This window comes from Pongo abelii, chromosome 13, assembly GCF_028885655.2.
Source record: "Pongo abelii isolate AG06213 chromosome 13, NHGRI_mPonAbe1-v2.0_pri, whole genome shotgun sequence".
NCBI classification, from domain to species: domain Eukaryota; kingdom Metazoa; phylum Chordata; class Mammalia; order Primates; family Hominidae; genus Pongo; species Pongo abelii.
In genome coordinates, this window is record NC_071998.2 from 84,460,582 (window position 1) to 84,485,051 (window position 24,470).

The 24,470-nt window shown below is 42.3% G+C and overlaps 1 protein-coding gene across 5 annotated transcripts in view; it reads left to right on the forward strand.

Moving 5' to 3' along the window:
• FAM120A (family with sequence similarity 120 member A) overlaps positions 1 to 23,416 on the forward strand; it is a 114,180-nt gene extending 90,764 nt beyond the window's left edge. For 2 of the 5 annotated variants that reach the window (XM_024251922.3, XM_024251923.3), the window contains exons 11-18: positions 471 to 720; positions 7,923 to 8,037; positions 13,773 to 13,982; positions 15,171 to 15,354; positions 15,925 to 16,062; positions 18,466 to 18,607; positions 19,543 to 19,639; positions 21,531 to 23,416. In XM_024251922.3, coding sequence (XP_024107690.1) covers positions 471 to 720; positions 7,923 to 8,037; positions 13,773 to 13,982; positions 15,171 to 15,354; positions 15,925 to 16,062; positions 18,466 to 18,607; positions 19,543 to 19,639; positions 21,531 to 21,842 — 1,448 coding nt within the window. In that variant the 3' untranslated portion in view covers positions 21,843 to 23,416. The remainder of the gene's footprint in view (positions 1 to 470; positions 721 to 7,922; positions 8,038 to 13,772; positions 13,983 to 15,170; positions 15,355 to 15,924; positions 16,063 to 18,465; positions 18,608 to 19,542; positions 19,640 to 21,530) is intronic. The other 3 variants (XM_024251926.3, XM_063714286.1, XM_054520253.2) reach the window with 2 other exon arrangements.
• Positions 23,417 to 24,470: the final 1,054 nt, after the last annotated feature.

The window sequence follows — 24,470 nt, forward strand, 5'->3', positions numbered from 1 at the left end:
CAAGTTATTTCTGAAATCTAATTTATGAGGGTATTTATCCATGTAGAAAGGGATTAGCTATCCAAATTGGATTTTGCATGTTAAAATAATTAGATAACCACATACTTCTGTGAATTACACTAATTGTTATAACTAAAACTATTTGTAGATATAAAATATTAAAATGGATTTTGTCTAACATCTTGATTTATACGTACTAGTTATATGAGAAAATCAAGTTATGATTTGATTGGATGAAACTTATTTGTGGCCTAACTGAAAATCTGAATGAGCCATTAATTGCACAGAATGGAGGGACAAACAAAATACCCACAAGGACTTGATGATTGGTAGTTTTGCTAAGGACAGAATGCATTGTTACCTGAGAGGTGAATCTTCAGACCAGTTACTAGAGCTGCTTGTTTTTGTTAAGACTGAAAGCAGGTGAATGATGCATGAATGTGTCTTCTCTTGGCTTTTTTTTCCTGTAGTTTCACCAGTGATCATTAAAGAATGGGCAGCTTACAAAGGGAAGTCTCCTCAAACCCCGGAACTGGTTGAAGCTCTTGCCTTCAGGGAGTGGACCTGCCCCAACCTGAAGAGGCTGTGGTTGGGCAAGGCAGTAGAGGACAAGAACCGCAGGATGAGGGCCTTCCTGGCCTGCATGAGGTCGGACACCCCAGCCATGCTCAACCCTGCCAACGTGCCCACTCACCTCATGGTGCTCTGCTGCGTCTTACGGTGGGTGCCATGCATGGGAGCTGGGACCTGGATCCCAGCCAGGTGTAGGGGCCGTGACCATGGTGTCAGATGAGTTCTAGAAAGGATGTAAAGTTTATTCCTGATCAGTCATGTTGAAATTTATCCTCATCCCATATTTATATATGTGATAGAAATGTAGGTTATGTAAATGCAAAATATATTTTAATTTATATGATGCAGTATGTTTATAGGTATATTTTGTAAGCATGTATGGTATGTAAATATTATATAATGATTTTAAACATGGTTTATTATTTAAATATATATGTGATAGAAATGTAGGTTATGTAAATGCAAAATATATTTTAATTTATATGATGCAGTATGTTTATAGGTATATTTTGTAAGCATGTGTGGTATGTAAATATTATATAATGATTTTAAACATGGTTTATTATTTAAATATTGAAGATTTTGAAGGCTATAAGAGGGGATTCTTGTTATATATTATTTGGAGTTCTTCTGTAGGGAAAATGTGCCACTTCTTCCCCCTTCGTTTATTTAATCATTTACAGCACACATTGCTTAATGATGGGGATAAATTTTGAGAAATGTATCATTAGGTGATTTTGTCATTGTGTAAAACATCATAGAGTATATTTATACAAACATGATGGCAAGTATTTATGTATCTAAATGTGAAAAAGGTACAGTCAAAATATGGTATTATAATCTTATACCATTATATATGTGGTCCATTGTTGACCAACACATTAGTGTGGCACATGCCGTATTTATATCAGTATGGGCTCCTGTCCTCTTTTTATAGGGTCATAATCAATTCACTTGAGGTTATATCCAGCTCTGCCTTATCCTTACGCACATTGTCCCGGCTCTAGCCTCGGGAGCTGTCTTAGGTTGGCCCGTGTGACACACACCATCCTCTTGTTTTGGGAGAGCTTCCTTGCTTTTTTGCCCTATGAGATGCTTCAGGCATGCTTTGTGTTTCCCTGCTCCAGCGTCAGCCATCTCTCCAAAGAGCAGCCCTGGTTCCTTGTTGTGAAAAAGGTGTCTGGAAACCCAGGTCTGGGTGCTGGTGTGGTCCTGCTGCTGGGATATCTCTGTGTCTGTGTCCTCACAGCCCACAGCTCAGGTGTATGGGTAGATACTGTTGATGTTTTGAAGTTCAGTTGAGTTGGGATGCATACTGGATGTTCATTAAGTTTTGGAGTTGATTCGTTTGGTTTGGTTTTGTTTTAAAAGTACTTCAAACATAGAGAAAAGTTGCAAGTACACTACAGAAACCTTTTTTTTTTTAACTTAAATACTTTACTGATTTTCTAACAATTGATGGCATTTTACTTTATAACCACCAAAGAACCATCAGAATCAATCCACAGTGGTGCTGTGGTCCATTCCACCCTTCAGAGCTGTTAGGCTTGTTGTCCCAACAGTGTCCTTTATGACAAGGAACCTGTTCCTGTTCCAGGTCTTCTCTGCTTTCAGGAGTGATGCCCTGCCTGGGGGTGCACACCTCCTTCTGTCCCGTTAGGCAGGACACTGGCTCAGAGGGTTTGGTGCAGGGTGACTGTGGCTTCTCCGTGTGGTGCTGCTCTCACCTTTTGTAACCATCTCATATGGAAGTGCTTAGAGGCCCTGTAAAGGTTTCACTCCTCAGACAGCCAGCACGTTTTTATCAGCATGAACTCAGAGCCTCCTGTTTCTCTAGGGGCCTTCAGCTCACTGCACCATCATCTGTTTTGATATTCCCTTTGTCACCTTGCAAACTGGCCTTCGTCATCTTCTCTGAGCACCTCCTTTCTTCTCCACAGATGTTCTGCTTGCCCCTGTGTCTCCCTGCCTGAGCCCTGGGATCCCCATTTCTCCAAGCAGCCCCAGTACTTCCAAGTGGGGGACGGCATTTAGAAGCCAGGCTCTGAGAGTCAGAGGTTCCGTGCTGTGGGAACTTTGCCGCCCTGGCCCTCCCAGTGCAGCATGAGGGATCCACCCCAACATTGCTGCTGTGTATTCCTATATCTCATTGAAAACAGTGGATTCACCCTGGTCCTTCCAAGCTGGCACAGTCCAGTGTCCCTCCCCATGTTCATAGGGTACGGTCTAGCATCCTGCTGCATTCGTAGCTTTTGACTCTGGCAGTGAGAGTCTTGGCTGGGAAGCCCCATGGCCCCTTACTTGGTCAGGATCCCTGTGTGGCGCAGTCCCCATTGCCCCTGTTTCTTTTGGGGCCTGTCTCACCCTCTGGGCTGGCACCGCTTTTGCAGGCATGACTGACCATCCCTCCCACTGGGTCCCAACTACCTGACTTTAGGAAGGGAGGGACAGAGCTTATTCATGTTTTTATTTCCTGGTGGTCCTTAAATTTATAACAAATGTTAAGGCCAATAACTTATTTAGGAAGATTCAATTAAATGGAGATTGACTTAAATCACAGTGTGTCAGCTGAACGTGATTTCCATTGAAGACTGGCTGATGGGAAAGACTCCTCTTTTTTTTTTTTTTTTTGAGACGGAGTTTTTTGCTCTTGTTGCTGGAGTGCAATGGTGTGATCACAGCTCACTGCAACCTCTGCCTCCTGGGTTCAAGTGATTCTGCTGCCTCAGCCTCCCAAGTAGCTGGGATTACAGGCATGCGCCACCACGCCCGGCTAATTTTTTGAATTTTTAGTAGAGACGGAGTTTCACCATGTTGGTCAGGCTGGTCTTGAACTCCTGACCTCAGGTGATCCACCCACCTCGGCCTCCCAAAAGGCTGGGATTACAGACATGAGCCACCGCACCTGGCCAATTCCTTCTTTATTTTTGTTTTTAGAGGCTTCTGGTTTCCTCTGATGGCAAATTCAATTAAAGACATGTTTTTATTAATAACAATATTATACTCATAGAAAGTTTAAGACTTTGGATTCTGTGAGATCAAATTAGCAATAATGAATTTGATTACTTTTTTTGTATTTTTCTCTTCCAAGTTTAGTGTGACACATGGCCTTTAATCTAGCAGAGCACCTGACAGGCCACCATATACTTGACCTAAGGTACATACTGGGACCCTGAGTGAGGACACACTCTGGGGCCCCATGGCCATGGCAGAGGATGAGCTGCTGTTGCACTATAGGGGGCTAGGATCACATGTTTCAGCTTCGTGTTTAAGTTCGTGCTCAGACTCTTGATGCCGTCGCATCTGCTGTATTTACTCTGCACTTCCTGTGGCTGGTGCCTCGTGGCCTGCTGTGTGTGAGCACTGAGATACACGGACAGGGAAGAGGCCATGCATGCAGCTGGTCCTCATGGCATTGCCTCCCAGCCCACTCTTCTGTTTGCTCCTCTCGGCCCTTTCTCAGCAGTGATCCTGGAAACACCTGAGCCGTCTCCTCAGCACTGTTGAGATGGCCATCGGCAAGACAGAAATGAATGGGCATGGCCATGCTCCAGTAATCTTCTCTTTACAAACACAGGTAGCCAGCTCATGGCCACAGTTTTTTTTATTCCTTTGTAGACTATTATCAATTTCTGTTGGACGCATGTTTCTTCACCATTAGAGTCAGGTGATGCATTTGGGGTGGAACCCCACAGAAGGGGTATGGTGGTCTTCTCATTGCTCCCTAAGGGAATTTAGTTTTTGCTTTTACTAGTGATGTTAACATCGATCACTTGGTTAAGGTAGAGTTGGGCATACATATATTTTAAATGTTATACTATGGCAGCAATTGAGATGGACAGCGGAAGAACATCAGTCAAATCTCTAGAATCCCTGATAGCAGAGATGGGGGATGGAGTCTGAGCAGAGGTTGCTGCAGTGTGAGGGTGCAGGCTGAGGGCACAGAGCAGAGCAGGTCTTTTTGGGGATGTAGCATGGATAAAATAGACAAGGCTCTTGTCCAAAAGCAGCAGCTTGTATTCTTGTAGGAGCAATATGGCAGACACAAAGATGCAGACTGGGTTAGGTTTTAGAAAAACTTGACTTAAATCAGTAAATACAGTAACAGGGATGGAGGGCATAAGACTCCAGAGCAATGCTGGCGCCGTCAGTGTGTGCTCTAGAGGTGCAACCCGGGTGGTTGGTGGTCAGCCTGGGTGACACAGCAGGTGGCCCATGCTGGCTGAGGCTTGCTTCTCTCCTTTTGGAGCTCTGGCTTCACCCCAGCTTCCATGCTTGTAAAGTGCAGTGAGAGGAGATGGGGTCAAGGTCAGCCAGCCTTAGGAGGGCTCCAGAACAATTTATACTGCCCCCACCCTTCTGTGGTAAGGAAATGAAGGCTGTGGGAAGTTAGACAACTCCCTGAGGCCCTATAGCTGTCTATATTAGCACATTAAGTGACATTTTCATAATCTGCTTGATTGCATGGAAAAGAACACGGAAAGAAAAAATTTCCAGAAATACCATAGATAGATTTAGTAGTGTAAAAAGGATCTGAAAACATTCTAAATGCACAGGTAGGAATAGCACAACTAAATAAGCTGACCAAGAGTTAAGTTCTCAGCCGCTCTTATCTTGACTCTTAACCAGGATCTCTGTTTTGATATTTAATCTATGTATGTATGTATGTACCTAGTAATTCATACTCTGTATCCAGCATGGTGTTCAGAGGACCTACGATGAGAAGGGTCTAAACACTAACTGTTATAGAAAGCCAGATGGAGGAAATAGCGGATAGTCTGACCAACAAAATTGTTTGCTATCCTGGTGAAGTTGAATTCGGAGAGTCTTAGCTGCCAGGAAAGCCAGGAAAGATCTTGAGAGAACCAGTGTATCTGCAATACAGTCTTTTTCTGATTTAAAAAAAAAATTTTTTTTTTTGAGATGGAGTCTCGCTCTGTTGCCCAGGCTGGAGTGCAGTGGTGCCATCTCAGCTCACTGCAAGCTCCGTCCTGGGTTCACGCCATTCTCCTGCCTCAGCCTTCCCAGTAGCTGGAACTACAGGCGCCCGCCACCACGCCCGGCTAATTTTTTTGTTTTTGTATTTTTAGTAGAGACGGGGTTTCACCATGTTAGCCAGGATGGTCTTGATCTCCTGACCTCGTGATCCTCCTGCCTCAGCCTCCCAAAGTGCTGGGATTACAAAATTTTAAAAGGAACCAATAGCCAGGGGCTGAGGTAGGGAAGACTGGGGAGTTGTTGTGTAAGAGGAACAGAGTTTCAGTCTGGGAAGATGAAAGGAGTTCTGTGGATGGGTGATGGTCATGGTTGCATAGCACTGTGAATGTGCTTAATGCTACTGAACTGTACACTTAAAAACAGCTTCAATGGTAAATTTTTTGTGTATTTTACCTCAATTAAAAAAATAAAAAGAAATTAAAATAAAAGGAATATAAAACATAGATACTTCAGGCAAAGAACATTGTATATAATTTTTTTGAGACAAAAATAGGAGGAGGGGACCTTCTTCATATTTGCTGTTTCTTGCGTCCGGCCCTGATTAAAACTCAGTAAGACCAGGCCGGGTGCAGTGGCTCACGCCTGTAATCCCAGCACTTTGGGAGGCTGAGGCAGGTGGATCACCTTAGGTCAGGAGTTTGAGACCAGCCTGGCCAACACAGTGAAACGCTGTCTCTACTAAAAATACAAAAATTAGCCAGGTGGGGTGGCGTGTGCCTGTAATCCCAGCTACTTGGGAGGCTGAGGCAGGAGAATCACTTGAACCCAGGAGGCGGAGGTTGCAGTGAGCCGAGATCATGCCACCGCACTCCAGCCTGGACCACAGAGCAAGAGTCCATCTCAAAAAAAAAAAACAAACCTCAGTGAGAACATTGTGTTTAAGATTTGTGGCAGTTAATCAATTGCAAAGGATGTGATTTTTGTCATTGCAAGTATTGATGGTTTAATTAAATGAAACTTTCACATCACTCTTATATATCTTATCAAATATAAATACCATAGAAATGTAACATTTGCTGTTTGTTCTCCTTGAAATTGCATTTACATCCTACTTTTGCCACATTAATTTGACCGTGATGTATATAAGCTCTCTGTGCTTCAGTTTCCCCTTCTCTAAATTGGGATAATTATTATTCCTGTCTCAGAATTTCTATAACAGTAGATGAGTTAAAGTGTGTAAGGTGCTTAGACCAATGCCTTGGCACCTAGTGAGCATGTAAACTTTCTACTTTGGGCTTCAACTGAAAATATATCTCAATGAGCTATCTAGAACCTCCCTTACTTAGTTTGTGTACCCATGGATGAATATTAATTAATACAAGAATGATTTAGTGCTCAGCACCAACTCTAACCCTGGGTTTTGTTAACTCAGATTTTAAGCACTGAGCAAACTTACTCTGCAGATGGGAATGGAAAGAGCTTTGTTACGCATGTCACGGTTCTCTGAACTCCTTTTGAGTTATTTGCCAGAGATCACTTAGTAATCTATCATCAGAAGTTATTTTTAGTGATCAGCTGGCAACTTGATTAGGTCATCCTTCAAGTTTATGGAAAGCAAAGAACTGGGAACGTTAGTCTTCAGAAAGGTTTATGACTAAGTCATTATAGTTAGCCCTTCACTTTTTCACACCCAGACACTCCTTGGGGTTGTGCCTTGTGCAGTACTGTAGGGTGTTTGTGATTCAGGCAGTGCTGTTACTGAGAAGGGAAGGAGACTCCCAGGCAGACCTATTCTAGTTGAAGTTGAAGATTTGGAGATTGATTGTCCTTTAGCAGCCACTTCAGGGTGCACACATTTTGCTGTGGCTCTAGTGATGGTCCTACACATTGCTTTTCTTGAGTCTGACTCCTGCTCACCTTGTGGTACTGGCCCTATCTTCGGTTATTTACCTGCTCCATGGACCTGCAGCTGCAGAGTGGCCAGGCAATGGTCTTTGCTTTTCATCTCGGGATTTGTCTTTCTTATTTATACCTAGAGTCTGCCTCCTGGCTATCCTGGCTTGAACAAAAAAATGAATGAATCCTGAAAATTGGTACTTAGAATGTACTTCCAGGGTTTAAATGTTTCACAAGAGTGAGGTTGTATCAAAAATCACTGACTAGCTAGTTTTCAATATCCACAATTCAGTGTGCTATTTTTAATTATTCTAAAGTAAAACATTCTGACATCTGTTTTCATTTGTAATGGCATCATCAAATGAAAGTAGAAAAGTAGAAAAGCTGAATAAAAAATCACATGGGTCTTCTTAGCTCACATCATCCGGGATTTATCTAGAACCTCCTACTGGACTTGTCCATATGACGGGCGACCACTCAGTAATCACCAACCTTTCATTTCTGCCCCTCACCAGGTACATGGTGCAGTGGCCGGGAGCACGCATCCTTCGGCGTCAGGAGCTAGATGCCTTCCTGGCTCAGGCGCTGTCCCCCAAACTCTACGAGCCTGATCAGCTCCAGGAGCTCAAGGTAATTTATCAGCCTCATTGCATTGTCTTGGACAGTCTCACTTTGGATTTTGGTGTAATACTGCTAACTTTCAACAGGCAGAATTGCTAATTCTTTAAACTAATTGCTTTAGTCCACTAAACTAATAATACTAATATGATAAGAACTTGATCAATCGCCTTCATGGCAAAAGGAATATTCCTTTCTAGTTATGAATTTGCTATCCCCAGTTTGGAAATGATTAGTCCCACTTTGTCAGAGAATGATTTCCCCTTGTTTACCATTGGATGTTTATTCTTATTTATCACATCATGAAATAAACTTGCCTTTTATATTTTAGGGGGGGATTCCAAACCCTGAGAGGGCTTGATCTTAAGAATTTTCTAACATCTAGCAAGGATTCTTTTTCTTATTTCATTTCATTGTTCCTAATTACAACTTTAGTTTTCTCTAAAAAATATTCTTTGCCCCTCAACTATTATAAAATCCCTTATAAAAAACTACTTGAAGAACGATGTTACATCATCATTTCTATCCCTTTTTAAGTCAGCATTTAACATCATATTCCTTTTAATTTTGCCTTCTAGTAATTCCTTTTGTTCTTTAATTGTTTTGACAATATTGATTTTTCTCCAAGTTGTCACCTAATTTTTCAGTGTGAATATCTTTTTCGGTATACTTTCATTAGTTACCTTGTTCACATGGTTGTAATTGCTTTCTAATTTCCATATTAAATTTTAGAAAGTTCAAGACTTTTCAAAGCTAGTTAAATTAGTAGATCAGCCTTTTCTTTTCAATGTATAGGGTTTTGTTTTTTTCTTTGCCATCAGTTCTTGTTTTGTTTTATTTTGTTTTGTTTTACAGAGTTTGATTTGTAATCAGTTAATCTCTTTCCACAAAATTGCCTTCACCTTTAGATCTTTTTGGCATTCTTTATGAAGGCATTCTTTCCATGGAGGGGAATTTTAGGCTCACTTAATAGATTTTCAGTATTCAATAGTTGTTGCTTAATAAATTTCTAGTTTTCCCTAAATTATCATGTTAAATTGAGTAATTTGGTGTTAAGTGACCCTCCTCAATTGTGTGGAGCTCACCTGAGACTTCTTGTGACTTAGAAATAAGCTAAGTAAAAAACCAAAACCTAGGAGAATTCACTTCAAATTGTATTCTTTACTTTGTAGATCAAGCTTTTCTGTTTGTTAGACAGAAATTATTATTTTTAATGTTTTTGAATTTACGTTTCTGTTTTCAATGTTTGGTCAGGTGTCCCCGTCAGGCAGTGTGGCTGGTGCTAAGTCAGGTCCTTTCCCGTGTCCTCACCTGGTTTGTCTCATCACCACCGTCTTCGTCACAGACTGTGCTTCAGGGGGTTGGAGATACTTTTGCTAGTGTGTGGTGCCATCCCTCTACCTCTACTCCTGTTTCTCTTATATAGATTATTACATCAGTATTGACATCCCAGTTCTGAAAATCAGACCGCCAGGTATCAGGTATGCCCACTAAGCCTTATTCACCATCAAGTTACTTTTACTCAAAGTTCATCTTATATCCCATATCCTTTTCATTTTTGGATCAACACATAGGATATAACTTTTGAAAAACAATCACACTCTAAGCTTTCATTTTGGTTCTTTTGAGATCTTAGTGCTTTCATGGTTTTCTCCTGGTTCTTCATCTAAAGCCAGACATTTGTAGAGATATGCTCAGAAAGACATATGTATGTATAGTAAACTTCAGTCTGACTCATCGATCCTCTGGGTCTTGCTTGTCTGGAGGTCGACGGTTCCCTTTAATAAGAGCAGCCTACACCTGTAAGTGCTTCATTTTCATGATTAGTATAAATTCTGAGAAAGCTATAAGGAAAAACAGCATTTGTTGGGGGGAAAGGCAGTTATTTGCTTTTTTGTTTTTTAAGATTGAAGATCCTCTCAGCTATCATCAGATTGAGACTTGATAGGAATGATCATTATTTAAATGCTACAAAAATTCCTATGCAGAGCTGAGGGTTCCAAAATTCAGTGATAGAAAATTGAATTCTAAAATTGCCTTTTCATTTAACCATTAAAATTTTTTGCAATATCAAAAGCAACAACAGTGCCTTGTTGTAATACACCATTTCATGGTTTGTGATATAGTCAACTCTTGACTGTTAACTGGTGTGTCTGGGCCTGCTACCCAGTTTGTGGATTGCCCAGACCCTGTTTCTCTTCTCCCATTTATCGTCCACTCTGTGGTTGGCCATCAGAGGAGGAAAAGAGGAAGGAAAAACCCAGTGCTGACAGTTAGGACTCTTGTTAGCTTTTTCTGATGGGAGGTTTGGTGGGACAAGACATTGAAACCATTAGTTAAAATGAATTTTTAAGAATTTCATCTCATCCATGCTTTCTTCGTCTGCCATGTCCATGAATAATTGAGAGTGTTCCATGTGGCTCCTTAAATACCTGTGACAGTGATTGATGACCCTCATTTTTCCTGTTATATTTTTTAAGCCCTTCTCCTAGGTTACCAGCATGAATGTAATTAAGGTAAAATTAGCACTGACCCCTGTGTTTTGAGGAGGGTGGGTAAAGGATGAGAAGGAACTTTGTACCATTATAGTATTTGTCCAGTTTCTTTCTCCCTTGCCTTGACATTCCTATAATTGCCTTAAATTCTTTTAACAGTTTCACATGCCAAGTGCAGAATATAAAAGATGGAAAATGAAGAGCTTTAAAGACAGTATTAGGGGCGTGCAACATGTCTGTGATACGTGTAAGAATTATTTTGCATATAGGTAAATATGACAAATTGAAGTAAGAGTCTGTTGCCCAGTAATCAGATGTTGGACAAAGTAACTTTACTGGAATTTGGTTCTTGAGCTAATCGGTCAGAGAGATTAACTTCCATATTTGTATTTCTTATAAAGTCAGAATTTTTTTGTCTGTATTTCTCTAGTTGAGGAACTTTGGATGATATTGAATATTTTATCTCAATTGATATAAGAGAATGAAGTTAGAATGTGAATATTGCAGCTATTTTTATAATCAAGGGTTCAGATTTGGGTTCTCCCAATTACCAGCTCTGTAACCTTGAACCCTCTGTGACCCGTCTGTACAAGGGAGTACTATTTAGAGGTGCCTGCATTCTATGTTGTTTAGAGATGGCAATGAGATAATGAAAAAAGCAGTGCTTGATATATATTTCTTAAGTTCCCCATAAATATTAAATGTTATTATTTATATATAACTAACATTTAGGGAAAGAAAAACACCACATAATGTAAGTTTAAAAAATTTTCAAAGGAAGCAAATTTACACTGCAGTCAAGATTTTATTCAGATTGTTTATGCAAACTCTTATTCTAAGAACTTTTCTCTATTAGATTAATGCTAATTGAACCGTTAATTATCTTGAGACTATAAATATCATTTAAAAAATTCTTAAAAGTATAATCCTTTAATGTTAAGGCCATTTGATCCACACACACACACACACACACACACACACACACACAAGTATAATCCTTTAATGTTAAGGCCATTTGATACACACCCACACCCACACCCACACACACACACACACAGTAGCCTTGCTGCATTCTTCCTGTCAGCAAATTTGGAGATTAATAGTTTTAACTAGGGCGCTTCTGTGCCGTATACATCTGCTGCTGTTTCTTCAGTTTGGCAATGCAGATAGCCGTTTGCCGGGTAAATGGTTTTGAGTTACATTAGTCGTAAAGGTTTGAATCTGGACATGATCAGCTCCAGCCCGTTCCTAAGAAACACCTGCAGGAGCTGGATGCGGTGGCTCATGCCTGTAATCGCAACACTTTGGGAGGCCAAGGATCTTCCCAGATCACATGAGGCCACGAGTTTGAGACCAGCCTGGCCAACATGGTGAAAACCTAACTCCACTAAAAGTACAAAAATTAGCCAGGCATGGTGGCGCATGTCTGTAATTCCAGCTATTAAGGAGTCTGAGGCAGGAGAATTGCTTGAACCTGGGAGGCAGAGGTTGCAGTGAACCAAGATTGCGCCATTGCACTCCAGCGTGGATGACAGAGTGAGACTCTGTTTCAAAGAAAAAAAAAAAGAAACACCATTAGGATGGTGCTGCATGTGCTTACACAGAGGGTGTTGTTGGCATTTTGTGTTTTAACATTTGGATAGCCAGGCAAACAACTTTAGAGCAGCATTTTCTCTCCCTAATCCTTGACCTGGATTCTCTGTTCTCTGGCGTAGGGCAGAGAGAGGGGCACGGAGGCCCCTGGGCTAGAAGCAGCGGAGCCCCACCTGACTGGAAGGGATTTGTGGTCATAATTTCTGCAGTGCAAGGGGCCAGGAGATGGGTGTCCTATTCGTTCATGGGCCACACCTATGCTTGGCCGCTTTCCAACAGGGTCGGCTCCCTCTTTCTGCCTTGAGAATTCTCCATTTCTGCAGCTCAGAGGTGGGGGTGGCTGGGGTCTAAATGAATCAAGTACATTTTGTTCTAGTATGACCTCTCTTCCTCCACTTTGCACGTAAATATAAAAATGCATCTAATTCTATCACCCCAGCCCTACCTGCCCCCAAGGGAACATTTTTTAGTTCACTTCCCAACAACTGCGTGGGAAAAGGAGGAGCTGGTGATGTACAATAGTATCCAGAGGTGTAAACACCTTTTATAAATTGGTGAACAGACTTCTCCAGGTTTTGGAAGGTTAACTGTATTGTGAAAATTTAAAAAAAGGTTGAGAAACAGTGTTAGTTGATAATAGGGACTGTTAACACAAACAACAAAAACAGCAGATGATCGTAAGTTTATTAGCATTTGGCACCAGAATGACCTTTTTCTCTTTAATGAAAAGCCCCTTTACCTGCCACATGTAGGCATTGCTTAGATTGATCTCCCATAAACATTGCATTCTTGAAAAGCCACCAGAGTCTGAAGACAAAAGCCAGAGCAGGGCTAAACTTTGATCCTGGATAATCCACAAACTAGGCCTTTCACATGCAGATGATCAAGAGTTGACTGTGCTCGTGTTAATGTTTCTCACTCTGCTTATCAGACACTAGAAGCGTGGGCTCTACGTATAGAAGGTAGGCACCCAGCACTTAACACTGAGGGAAGTAAAAGTCTGTGCAAATTCTAGTAGTATGTATGGTTCAGGAACCATATTTTTGTTGTCTTCTTTCATTTATAAGCTATCCATTTCTCCAAAAGACATTTTGACAGTCTTATTAATAAGTTGCAATTAAAAACCTTGACATATAAAATAATGTAAACATAAAGTACAAATTTATTTTAGAATGTGATTATACCAAATAATCTTTTAATGTAACTATTTAAAAATGCAGAATCTTAATAGAGTGTTCAGTTTTGACACTCTTTCTGTTAATACGTTACCTGTGTGCAGATCTGAAATGTGAAGTGTTATTTCACGAAGAGATTGTGGAGCCCTGGACTCTAAGGAGACCACACATCATTGCTCATTTTGTCACACGTCAGCCTTAAGTACAGTGTTACTCTACACTGCGGAACGCTTTGTAAACCCAACCTGAAATACTTGAGTATGTTTATAAAATATTCTCTTAAATTCAAATGTGTTAAATCACATAAGTATTTCTGTTCAAATGAGGCCAGTGTTAGGTCAATATAAGGTAATGATAGGACTACTTAGTGGTGCTGTTTTGTTGAGGAATATTCTGTTAACTTTGGAGAGTTTTAGTAAAACATTGAAAAAATTTAATACTGTAGTACTCTTATTCCATAGAAATTACTCTTTTCAATTTAAAGATTGAGAACCTAGATCCCCGAGGAATTCAGCTATCAGCTCTCTTCATGAGTGGAGTAGACATGGCCTTGTTTGCAAATGATGCATGCGGACAGCCAATCCCCTGGGAACACTGTTGTCCTTGGATGTATTTTGATGGGAAGCTCTTCCAATCCAAACTCCTCAAAGCCAGCCGGGAAAAGACCCCACTCATTGACCTCTGTGATGGTCAGGTATGCTGGGGGGCCGGGTGGCTGCCTTTAACTGCAATGAAATAAAGCTCATTTGGTTAAATATGTCATCTTTTGTACCATATTTATCATCCTGTGTTTCAAGATTCTGTTTTAGGTTGGGCCTGGTGCTGAGTGTCACTAAATATCACTTCAGTACCCAGGATGAGCCAAGCTCCTGATATAACATTGTTTCTCATTATTTGTGGTAGTAATGTTCTAAAATTCACCTCGAACGCCAAATTAGTGAATACTGACCATTGCTCCTAGGGGAAATACAAGGTGCTGGGTTCCTTCAAGGCTCTGGTCACATATTTTTGTCAACCAATCAGTATATAATCTTATTTCATGTACATTTTCGTTAAAGACACCTTATATAATATGAATTGTTGATTCATTATTATTGAACTCACAGCCAGTAGCTTCTGTAACATGTATATTCTCTGTAAGGCACATCACAGCCTCCTTATGCATTTAGGAACACCAGACAGCACTTCAGCACTACACTTGGAGACTATTTTATTTGTTTGTTTGTTTTTTTTGTTTTGTTTTTTTTTGTTTTTTTTTTGAGACGGAGTTTCACTTTTGTTGCCCAGGCTGGAGTGCTGTGGTACGGTCTCAGCTCACTGTAACCTCCACCTCCCAGGTTCAAGTGATTCTCCTGCTTTAGCCTCCCAAGTAGCTGGAATTACAGGCGCCTGCCACCATGCCCAGCTAATTTTTGTATTTTTAGTAGAGACGGTGTTTTGCTATGTTGGTCAGGCTGGTCTTGAACTCCTGACCTCAAGCAATCCACCCACCTTGGCCTCCCAAAGTGCTGGGATTACAGGCGTGAGCCGCTGCACCCAGCCAGGGACCATTTTAAACAGTGAAATCACCAACAAAAAAGGACAAAAATGTGAAACACATGGCACTTAATAAACTGTGAAAAGGATTCTTGTTTTCAGTATGAGCTGAAACAAGAAGGCAAGCGTTGTCTTGTTTGACCTCAGCTGGGGTCAGCGCATCAGGCAACAAAAATTTTTGTGGTTACAAATAAACGTTAGCAAGTGGGAGAATTTGCAGACATAGAATTCATGAATAAAGGGAACCAACTGTATAGTTGATAGATCTTATTTCTTTAGTGCTCATTTAAATTCAATTAAAACCCCCTGTGGATGGCATTTTCACATGCTGGTCCTTGTCTTCCAGGCTGATCAGGCTGCCAAGGTAGAGAAGATGCGCCAGAGCGTCCTCGAGGGGCTCAGCTTCTCCCGGCAGAGCCACACGCTCCCTTTCCCGCCACCTCCTGCCCTGCCCTTCTACCCTGCCTCTGCGTACCCCCGGCATTTTGGGCCTGTCCCACCCTCTCAGGGCAGGGGCAGAGGCTTTGCAGGTGAGTTGATTGGGACGTGTTCCTGTGGGTAACAGATGCCAGATTCCTGTAAAGAAAGTGCAGCCCTTATAGGCAAGCCCATCTGGTGTGTTGACCTTGTCACTGTTGGTCTTGGAGATCCTGCAGCAGCAGTTCTTCAAGTCCGTGAGGAGCAAGTTTGATCCTGGAGATAGGGGAGAGGGACCTGCTGATGCGGATGCAAAAGCTGCATCGTAAAATCTGTCAATCAAGCTGAAAACTCTCCTCACATTTTAAGATATATTTGTTTCTCATGTGTAAGGGAAAATAAACCCACCCAGGTCAGAGAGAGCCATCTTCCAGGACTCATCTCCCAGGGCCCATCCTGAGCCCCATGCCAGTGCCCTGTTGAACGACCCGCTGCAGGGAGGGTGGCCTTACAATACTGTTCCCCAGGGACCATGGGCACAGGACAGTGAGGTAACGAGAGGGGCCAGGAGACCCCTCCATGGCAGCTGGAGGAGGCAGGGGCTACTCTGCCCGAATACCCAGCAGGGCCCTGAGTCCTGTCCCTTACACTTCTCCCCTCTCTCTCTACCCCGGGTCCCACAGGCGTCTGTGGCTTTGGAGGCCCCTATGGGGAAACGGTAGCAACAGGCCCTTACCGTGCCTTCCGTGTGGCGGCAGCATCGGGACACTGCGGAGCCTTCTCAGGCAGTGACAGCAGCAGGACTAGCAAGTCCCAGGGCGGTAATTATACCCACCCCTTCCCAGAGCTTCTGCCTGCCAGCACTTCCTTCGCTCCATCGTCTGGCGCCTTCCTTCCTCTACTGTCCTCATGAGCCCCTCCTCCAGCAGAACGGCCTTTCTTCTGGGTCCCCGCTCTGACCCTCATTGACCGCTCCTCCTGAGACTCTCTGCTCTCAGGTCTCGGCAGCGGCTCTGCTGTGGCCAGTCTCTCCTTTCAGGGTAGACCACTGAGTGTCCACCTAGAACAGAACCTTTCTGTGCACCTGGGTAACCTGACCATCGCCTCGTGTTCATAGGATGAGCTGCTAATAGTGGCGTTTCTTTCCCAAGCAGCCATCTTTTGGTAAAGATTATCATGCTTGTATAGAAAATTCTAATGGTCACAGAATTCCTGACATAAAAAGTCTGTCACAGTTTGTTTCGCAGAAACATTTTTAAACAAAGATCTAATGTTGGGAATATAAACAAGGCAGTTTACTGTAGATTCCCAGTGCTTCTCTTTGCATTTGTATTAGGCTTGCAAAAGAGAAAAGGGTCTTAACATTTAGCATAGGAAGCAATGTCTTGTGATGGTGCTGTAGTTGGAAGTCAGTGACCTGTGTCTTTGTCCTAATCCCACATTTTGGGACTGCAGATCTAAATCTGCCCATCAAGTCACATAACAGGATTAACTGTTCAGATGTGATTTTGGAGTTGCATTGAGGATGGGCAAGCCTTTCTCTCTTGATCAACAATGTTTTTCCAACTCAGTAACATGGGATAGTTAGGGAGGCCAGCAAGGGAACTGTGCGGAAAGGTGACTGTTGCAGATTTGGCGATGGGTCAGCCCCTCTGTCTGCAGGTCACCTCTCCTTTCGCTGGTGCAGCTGTATGCCTCTCTGCCTCCTCTGTCCGCCCACCAGCCTCCTGCAGGGTGCTACTCTGCTCTGTGACTGCTCCTCATGCAGCTTGCAGCCATGTTTCCTCTCTGCTTCTTGATTTGCTTCAGCTCCTTCTAGTGCCTTGAAACTGAAGCTGGCCCGTAGTTGGGATCAAAGATGGAGGGAGAGGGGAGACTGTACTGTGGATAGTGTAGGGCAAGAAGTGAATTCTTAGACTGGAATGATGAAGGGAACCTGCTTCCTGAGTTTCTTAAAATTGTGTCTGGAACTCAGATTTGCACTGCCTAGTATAGTAGCTGCTGGCCACTGCTCTGTTGAGCACTTAAGTTCTGGTTAGAACGTGTAAAATACATATCAGATTTTAAAACTTAAAATGGGAAGCAGACTAAAATAGCTCATCAATTTTTTATCTTGGGCCAGGCACAGTGGCTCATGCCTATAATCTCAGCACTTTGGGAGGCCAAGGAGAGAGAATTGCTTGAGGCAGGAGTTCAAGACAAGCCTGGGCAATATAGTGAGACCCCTGCCTCTACAAAAATTTTAAAAATTAGCCAGATATGGTGGTGCACACCTGTAGTCCCAGCTACTCAGGAGGCTGAGGCAGGAGGATCACTTGAGCTGGGAGGTCAAGGCTGCAGTGAGCCGTGATTGTGCCACTGCACTCCAGCCTGGGTGACAGAGCGAGACCCTGTCTTAAAAAACAAACAAACAAAAAAAAACTTGACTACATGTTGAAATAGTATTATTTTGGATACATTGAGTTAAATAAATACATTATTAAAACTTCTTTCCTCTGTTTCTTTGTACATTTTTCATGTGGCTACAAAAAAAATAAGCTTGTTGTAGGTTTCTGTTGGACAGTGCTGAATTGCCACAGCTAACACCAAGATGATAGTTGTTTATTATCCATTCTCACTGTCAGAAAACAAGATGCTTGGGGCTCTGGTTTTGTTTGCTTATTTTTTTGTTTTTAATCAGAAGTTTTGCTGCCAATTAGCAATTAGAGAATTTTCTTAGGTCAGAAAACTTACAATTTGCAGTAATCAAAAGAAGTTAGTAAATTCTGTTTGTGACTCTGCTTATGGAAATTCTAATTTAAAAATACAGTAAGAAATACAGGCTAGATTTATTGATTCTGTGATGTTCGGTTAAGGTAGTTAACCTGGAAGTATTCGCCTAAAGAGAAAAACATTCTTGAGTTTGCAGATTGCCATCTTGGTAATATAGAAGTCATGCCATATGCACCTGATGACAACACTTTATTGTATCTGTTTCTATCTAAAAAGCCTTGCATATTTGCAGTTGTAACCTAATTCATTTCTCATGGGTTCTTCACAATAGTTTAAAGTCAAACAGTATGCACATAGATACTCTACATAATAAAAAATTATACAAAACAGGAGAAAGTAGCTTCATAGTAAATATAAACCAAAACTGAAAAGAAGTTTCTTGCTTGTATCTTTTTGCTATTCTTAATTCTGTGATTGTAAAGATTTTGTCTTTTCGTATATTTTTTGTGCAGGAGTCCAACCTATACCTTCTCAGGGAGGCAAACTAGAAATAGCTGGCACTGTGGTTGGCCATTGGGCTGGGAGCAGACGGGGCCGTGGGGGCCGGGGGCCTTTCCCCCTGCAGGTGGTTTCTGTTGGAGGACCAGCTAGAGGGTAAGTTCTGAGCCACGAAAATGTCTTTTGTATAAATAAAGAAAACAGCTTCTAACTTGCTTTTTTTTGAAGTTTAAGTAGGAACATTTTTATATCATTAGATACATTCTTTTTTAATATCATTTTGTATTTATTTAATTATTTAGTTTTTATTTATTTATTTATCTTAAGATGGGGTCTCACTGTCACCCAGGCTAGAGTGCAGTGGCACAATCACAGTTCAGTGTAGCCTTGACTTTCTGGGCTCCAGCGATCCTCCCACTTCAGCCTCCCGTGTAGCTGGGACCACAGTCATGTGCCACCATGCCTGGCTAATTTTTGTATTTTTGGTAGAGACAGGGTTTCGCCATGTTGCCCAGGTTGGTCTTGAACTCCTGAGCTCAACCAATCCACCCACCTCGGCCTTGCAAAGTGCTGAGATTACAGGTGTGAGCCACTGCACACGGCCTTTAACATCATTTATAATGTTTGCATAGGATCCCATTTATAGTATTATGTAATTATTTAACCATTATTAAATAATTAACCATACAATTTTCAATTAACCAGGTACCTTAATATTTTTAAAGTATTAGTTTTCAAATCAAATGCATTGGATATGTAGCTCGGGGGTAGAGCATTTGACTGCAAATGCATTGGATATGAACCAAAAAAATAAGATTGATTCCTTGGAATAAATCTTCCCTATGATCATACTTAACCTGTTTAGGCCTAGTGTTCCATTATTGGAACGCGAAGCATGTGGGAGTTATTTATGTCCTACTGCTCAAGGTCTGATTGCAAAAATTCAAAAAATTGCAACTTCCGGCATAAATGGGTTAATTCAATGCTTCATAAAACGTAAGATTGGATGGCTTTAAAATCATTTGATACTATTTTAAATGTTGTCTGTAACAGATTTAAGTGTTTACTGTTGTCCTTTTTCATTCATTTAGGCGTCCGAGAGGAGTTATTTCCACCCCAGTGATTAGAACATTTGGAAGAGGTGGAAGGTATTATGGCAGAGGTTACAAAAACCAGGCAGCAATTCAGGTAAGAAGACAACATGATGTTTGTGCCAGTTCAATGCCCTCAGGGATGTCTCCTGTCTGAGCTTGCACTTCTAGTACCTGCGCTCAGACAGAAGAGCTGTGAGGGTAATGCTTTAGCTGTCAAGCGTCTAACACAGTAACTGGCACATAGCTGCTCACCAAATGTCCATTTGCTAGAGCCCAGATCATTTTGCTGTTAAGTGCCTCTTCAGGTTGTCTCTCCCCTTTGCCATGACCCTGTGTCTCTGGTAGCTTCCCGCCTGGTGTGACACGATGGGCTGGGCTCACCTTGGGCATTGCTTAGCCCTGACAGAGCTGGAACAGCCACTTTTAGTTTCTTTTCTTTTTTCTTTCTTTCTTTCTTTTTTTTTTTTTTTGAGATGGAGTCTCGCTCTATTGCCCAGGCTGGAGTGCTGTGGCACAATCTCTGCTCACTGCAACCTCCACGTCCCGGGTTCAAGCGATTCTCATGCCTCAGCCTCCTGAGTAGCTGGGATCACAGGTGTGTGCCACCACACTCGGCTAATTTTTGTATTTTTAGTAGAGTTGGAGTTTCACCATGTTGGCCAGGCTGGTCTCAAACTCCTGACCTCAGGTGATCCGCCCGCCTTGGCCTCCCAAAGTGCTAGAATTACAGGCGTAAGCCACCATGCCCAGCGGTCCTGCTATATTTTTATGTTTTATATTATTTGTTTCAAGGTTCAAAGAAAATGACAATTGCATTGATTCATGGAGAAGGGTGCGTTAATATTTCTGAACTTTAGGGTTGGAAGCTAAAATAGAGGATGTTGTAGGAGAGTATGTGGGGACCCTTGGTTTATGGAGGTCATTCCTTAGGCAAGGGTCACATCTCCATCTGGGTTGATGACTTTGTCATCAACAAGGCAAATACCCTGGTTTTCAGAATAGGAAGCCTAGAAGATGCTGGAAGGTACCACCATCTTTGTTGGGAAGGGGATGTGATGACGAGCTGGAAGATTCCTGTTCTCGTCTGTAAAATGACTGTTTGAAGGTGAAAAACATCCATGTTTTCTTCAGCACTGAGTCAGTCTATGACAGTGGCTCTCAGCCCTGGTGATTGTCTCCCAAGGGACATTTGGAGACGTTGATTGTCATGACTTGGTGTGGGCACTGGATTTTAACAGGTGAAGCCTAGGGATGCTGCTAAACACCCTACGGTGTGTGGGACAGCCCCATCACGGAGAGTGGACAGAGCCACTGTATCATATGCTAAGGTTGAGGAGCCCTGGTCTAATGATAGAAGCGATTCAAGATCTGTCTTCACTGCCTTCACAGAGAGTCATGTCTTTCAGAAAATGTGCTGGATTAGTCTCAAGGAGCATTTTTTTCAGAGGCTTATTTTTAAATCTGTTCAGAGGAGTGGGGAAGACCCATTCAGAAGAGATATTTCACAAACACATGGCAATTATCAGTGCAGATTTCTTGTGAGGTTCCCTAGCAATGACTGTATTTCCCCAGGAGAAATAGGGTGTGTGTGCTGCTGCACGTCACAGGCAGATGTGGGAGACCCTGTTTGTTTTGTGGCAGTGGGAACAGTCGCAATTTTAGAGAGGACTTATTGAGGGGCATTTGTTACTTTAAACAATTTAGTGCCATACAAAGGATTAGACAGAGCTCCTGAAGGGGGAATCACCCTCATTTTCAGGGTGTTAACTACAGAGGAGTTGAGGGAAGGGGCCATGGAGGGAACTGACTGAGACAGGTAGAGCATCTACCGCCCAAAAGTCAAAGCAAAGACAGGGTTAGAGGGACCCAGCTGGGCATTTTCTGCTCTTGAATCTGCGGAGAATGTCATTAGGCCAAAATTGGCATCCTCTCTCTTCTGTTTATCAGAAACCACCTTCTCATTTGTTGTCCTTCATTTTAAACAGGGCAGACCTCCTTATGCTGCTTCAGCAGAAGAAGTGGCCAAAGAACTAAAGTCAAAATCTGGGGAATTGAAGTCCTCTGCTATGTCTTCAGACGGGTCCCTGGCTGAAAACGGAGTGATGGCTGAGGAGAAGCCGGCTCCCCAGATGAACGGGAGCACGGGTGACGCCAGGGCCCCCAGCCACTCTGAAAGTGCCTTGAATAATGACTCTAAAACGTGCAATACAAATCCTCATTTAAATGCACTAAGTACAGACAGCGCTTGCCGCAGAGAAGCTGCTCTGGAGGCAGCTGTCTTAAATAAAGAAGAGTAAACTTATTTTTTATAGAGGGTGAAGGATGCTGGAAGGGTAAGGATTTAGGAATATCTGGAGAGAAAGAGAGCCTGCAGTTATGTACATTTTGTCCTTTCCGTAAGAGAAAAATGAGGACTTTGGAAATTCAGATCCCTCTTTGATATCAGAGATTTAAACAACACATTTTTAGTTTTAACCAGTTGTAGTCAAAATGCTACAATAAAACAAAAAAGAGAAAGAAAATGAAGAGCATTTGACTCCCGCACTTAAAATGAAGTACACATAAAGTTTAAACTGGTTATGACAAAAGCCTATAGTTGTGTTTCTTGAACTATAAAGAAAACAAATTTTGGCAGTCTTTAAGTATATATAGCTTAAAATATAATTTTTAGCATTTGGCACCATATGTATGCCATTATATTTGATTTTGCATTACTGTTTCACAATGAAGCTTTCTTTAAGGCTTTGATTTTTATGATTATGAAAGAAATAAGGCACAACCACAGTTTTTCTTTCTTAAATTTCATCACTGTTGATGTGGTTCTTTTGTGTTAAAAAAAAAAAAAGTGCAACTATCAAAACTAAAAAATTAATAGAGTAATATTGCCGTTCTGCTGATTTTAAATATACAATACATCATACATACTTTACAAGCAAGTTAAATGGAGATAAAGTTGAAATCATAGAAGATGCAAATGACCTTTCAAAATCAACACAATGTGTTCTGAAACTTTCGTGACTAATACCATGCATCTGTGATCAATGAACTATGTGGTTTTGAATCGGATGTAGACCATTAGTACTACTACTTGAGCTAAACTTCTGCATGGTTCATAATTTTTAAAGTGTGTAGTTAATATGCATGTTATCGTCCTTTCTTCCATTCTTACCAGTATGTGCCCATTTGCAAAACAAAAATGCTAATAATCAGTAATAGTCCTATAAAAGATGTTAACTCTGTTTAGTCATTGACTGATCTTGCTCTAACCTTAAAATTTTGTGATTATTGACCTCTGTTGCATTTATTCTAAAGCCCCCCAAAAATTATCTAGCCGTTTCGAATATCAACATTACCCTGGTGTATTCACTGCTGTATGCATTATTGTTCTTTGTTGCTGTTTTATGCCTTCATATTAGCAAATATGAAATTCTGTGAAAAAAAACCCTTTGATCTTAAAAAAAAAAAACCACCCCCCCCTTCTGTAGCAGGAAACAAATTGCTTGTTCTTGAGAACTTTCCCATCAAGAATTTAGTAGAAGCAGGTATACTTCTATCATTTTGATGTTTTTGTTAATGTTTCCAAACAATGTACTTTGAAATCAGAATCACTTCTTATCGTTTTCATATACTTCTGATGCTCTTCATCACATTAGTGATCAGAAATGAGGTGTAATTCCCCAACCCCTGCCCGCAAGAGCTAAGTAGGATCTTACTGTAAGTTGAAGGGAGTTTTGCCCTAACTCATGGATTGTGCAAGAATGAACTGCTGTTGGGTTTGATTGACTGTCGATGGATTGTGGTGTGGTGTATCTGAAGGCTATTGAATGCAACTTACAATGCTTAATAAAAATCTTTATTCTTTTAGTATAAAGTATGGCGTGGCTTTTAAATTCACTTGTAAAAGCTAATTTTATCGAGGTTTAATTCAAATCGAAACAACTACTGAAAAGATCAGAAAACCAAAGTTTAAAAATATTTTACCTTTTCAAAGTAATTCCAGGTTTCCGGCTTAGAGGAACATTAATATATGATTAATTTGTTTGATAGTTCAGTTTCAAGCAACCAAGGGGATAAAAAAAATTCTCTCTGATAAAGCAGACTTACAGAAAGTTTTTTTAAGCCCTGAGGAAGCAATAAATTTGACTCTACCACGTTTTAAAAGCTGGATGTTACAAGTATAGTCCGTTTTTCATGCCATCCTTTTGACTGAAGGCTCTTCTCTGCAGCCTGATATGAGGTCCCCGTACCCAGGTCCGCCGAGCGCCTGGAGAAAGCGCCCCATGCTGCCCTCTAGCGGGGGATGGTGGGCTAACGGCGCCGGAGGCGGCCCCGAGAGCTGTGGCGATCCCGCTCCAGGGAGGGGCTGGCGCTCGCCCGGGGGCGCGTTTCCTTCCTGTGGAAGGGCGGGGCGGGGCCTTGCGTGGCGCTTCCCCGTCCGCCACCGCGCAGGCCCCGGTGCGCGCGCAGCCCGCGAGGCGGGGCCTTGTCGGTGAGGCCTACTCCCAGCTCTTTCCTCTCGGCGGTTGGGACTGCGCCGTTGAAGCCGGTTCTCTGTGCGGGGCCGGCGCCGGGCCCAGCAAAGACCCGTGTGCCCCGAGAGGGACCGAGCAGACCCTGGGAGCCCGAGTCCCAGCAAGGCCCGAGCCGAGCCAGTTTCTCCAACACCCTGAGAGCGCTCTTGGTCCTGGCTGTTCAGACCCCAGACGAATTTACCCCTTCTTTTTATGGGGTGGGCCTTCAGAGTTTGAAGGAAGTGAAGCTAGCCTCACTCACTCCAGGGCCTCTTCCCACCCTGACTCGCCCGTTCCTGACGGTGGCCCGCTGTTTCGGGGCCGCGGCTGAGTCCCTCTGCGCCAGCCTCCCGGTGGCGGGCCAGCCAGCCCTTCTCTGTGCTATGAGAAGATGGGGCGCCCGGACGTCTCCAT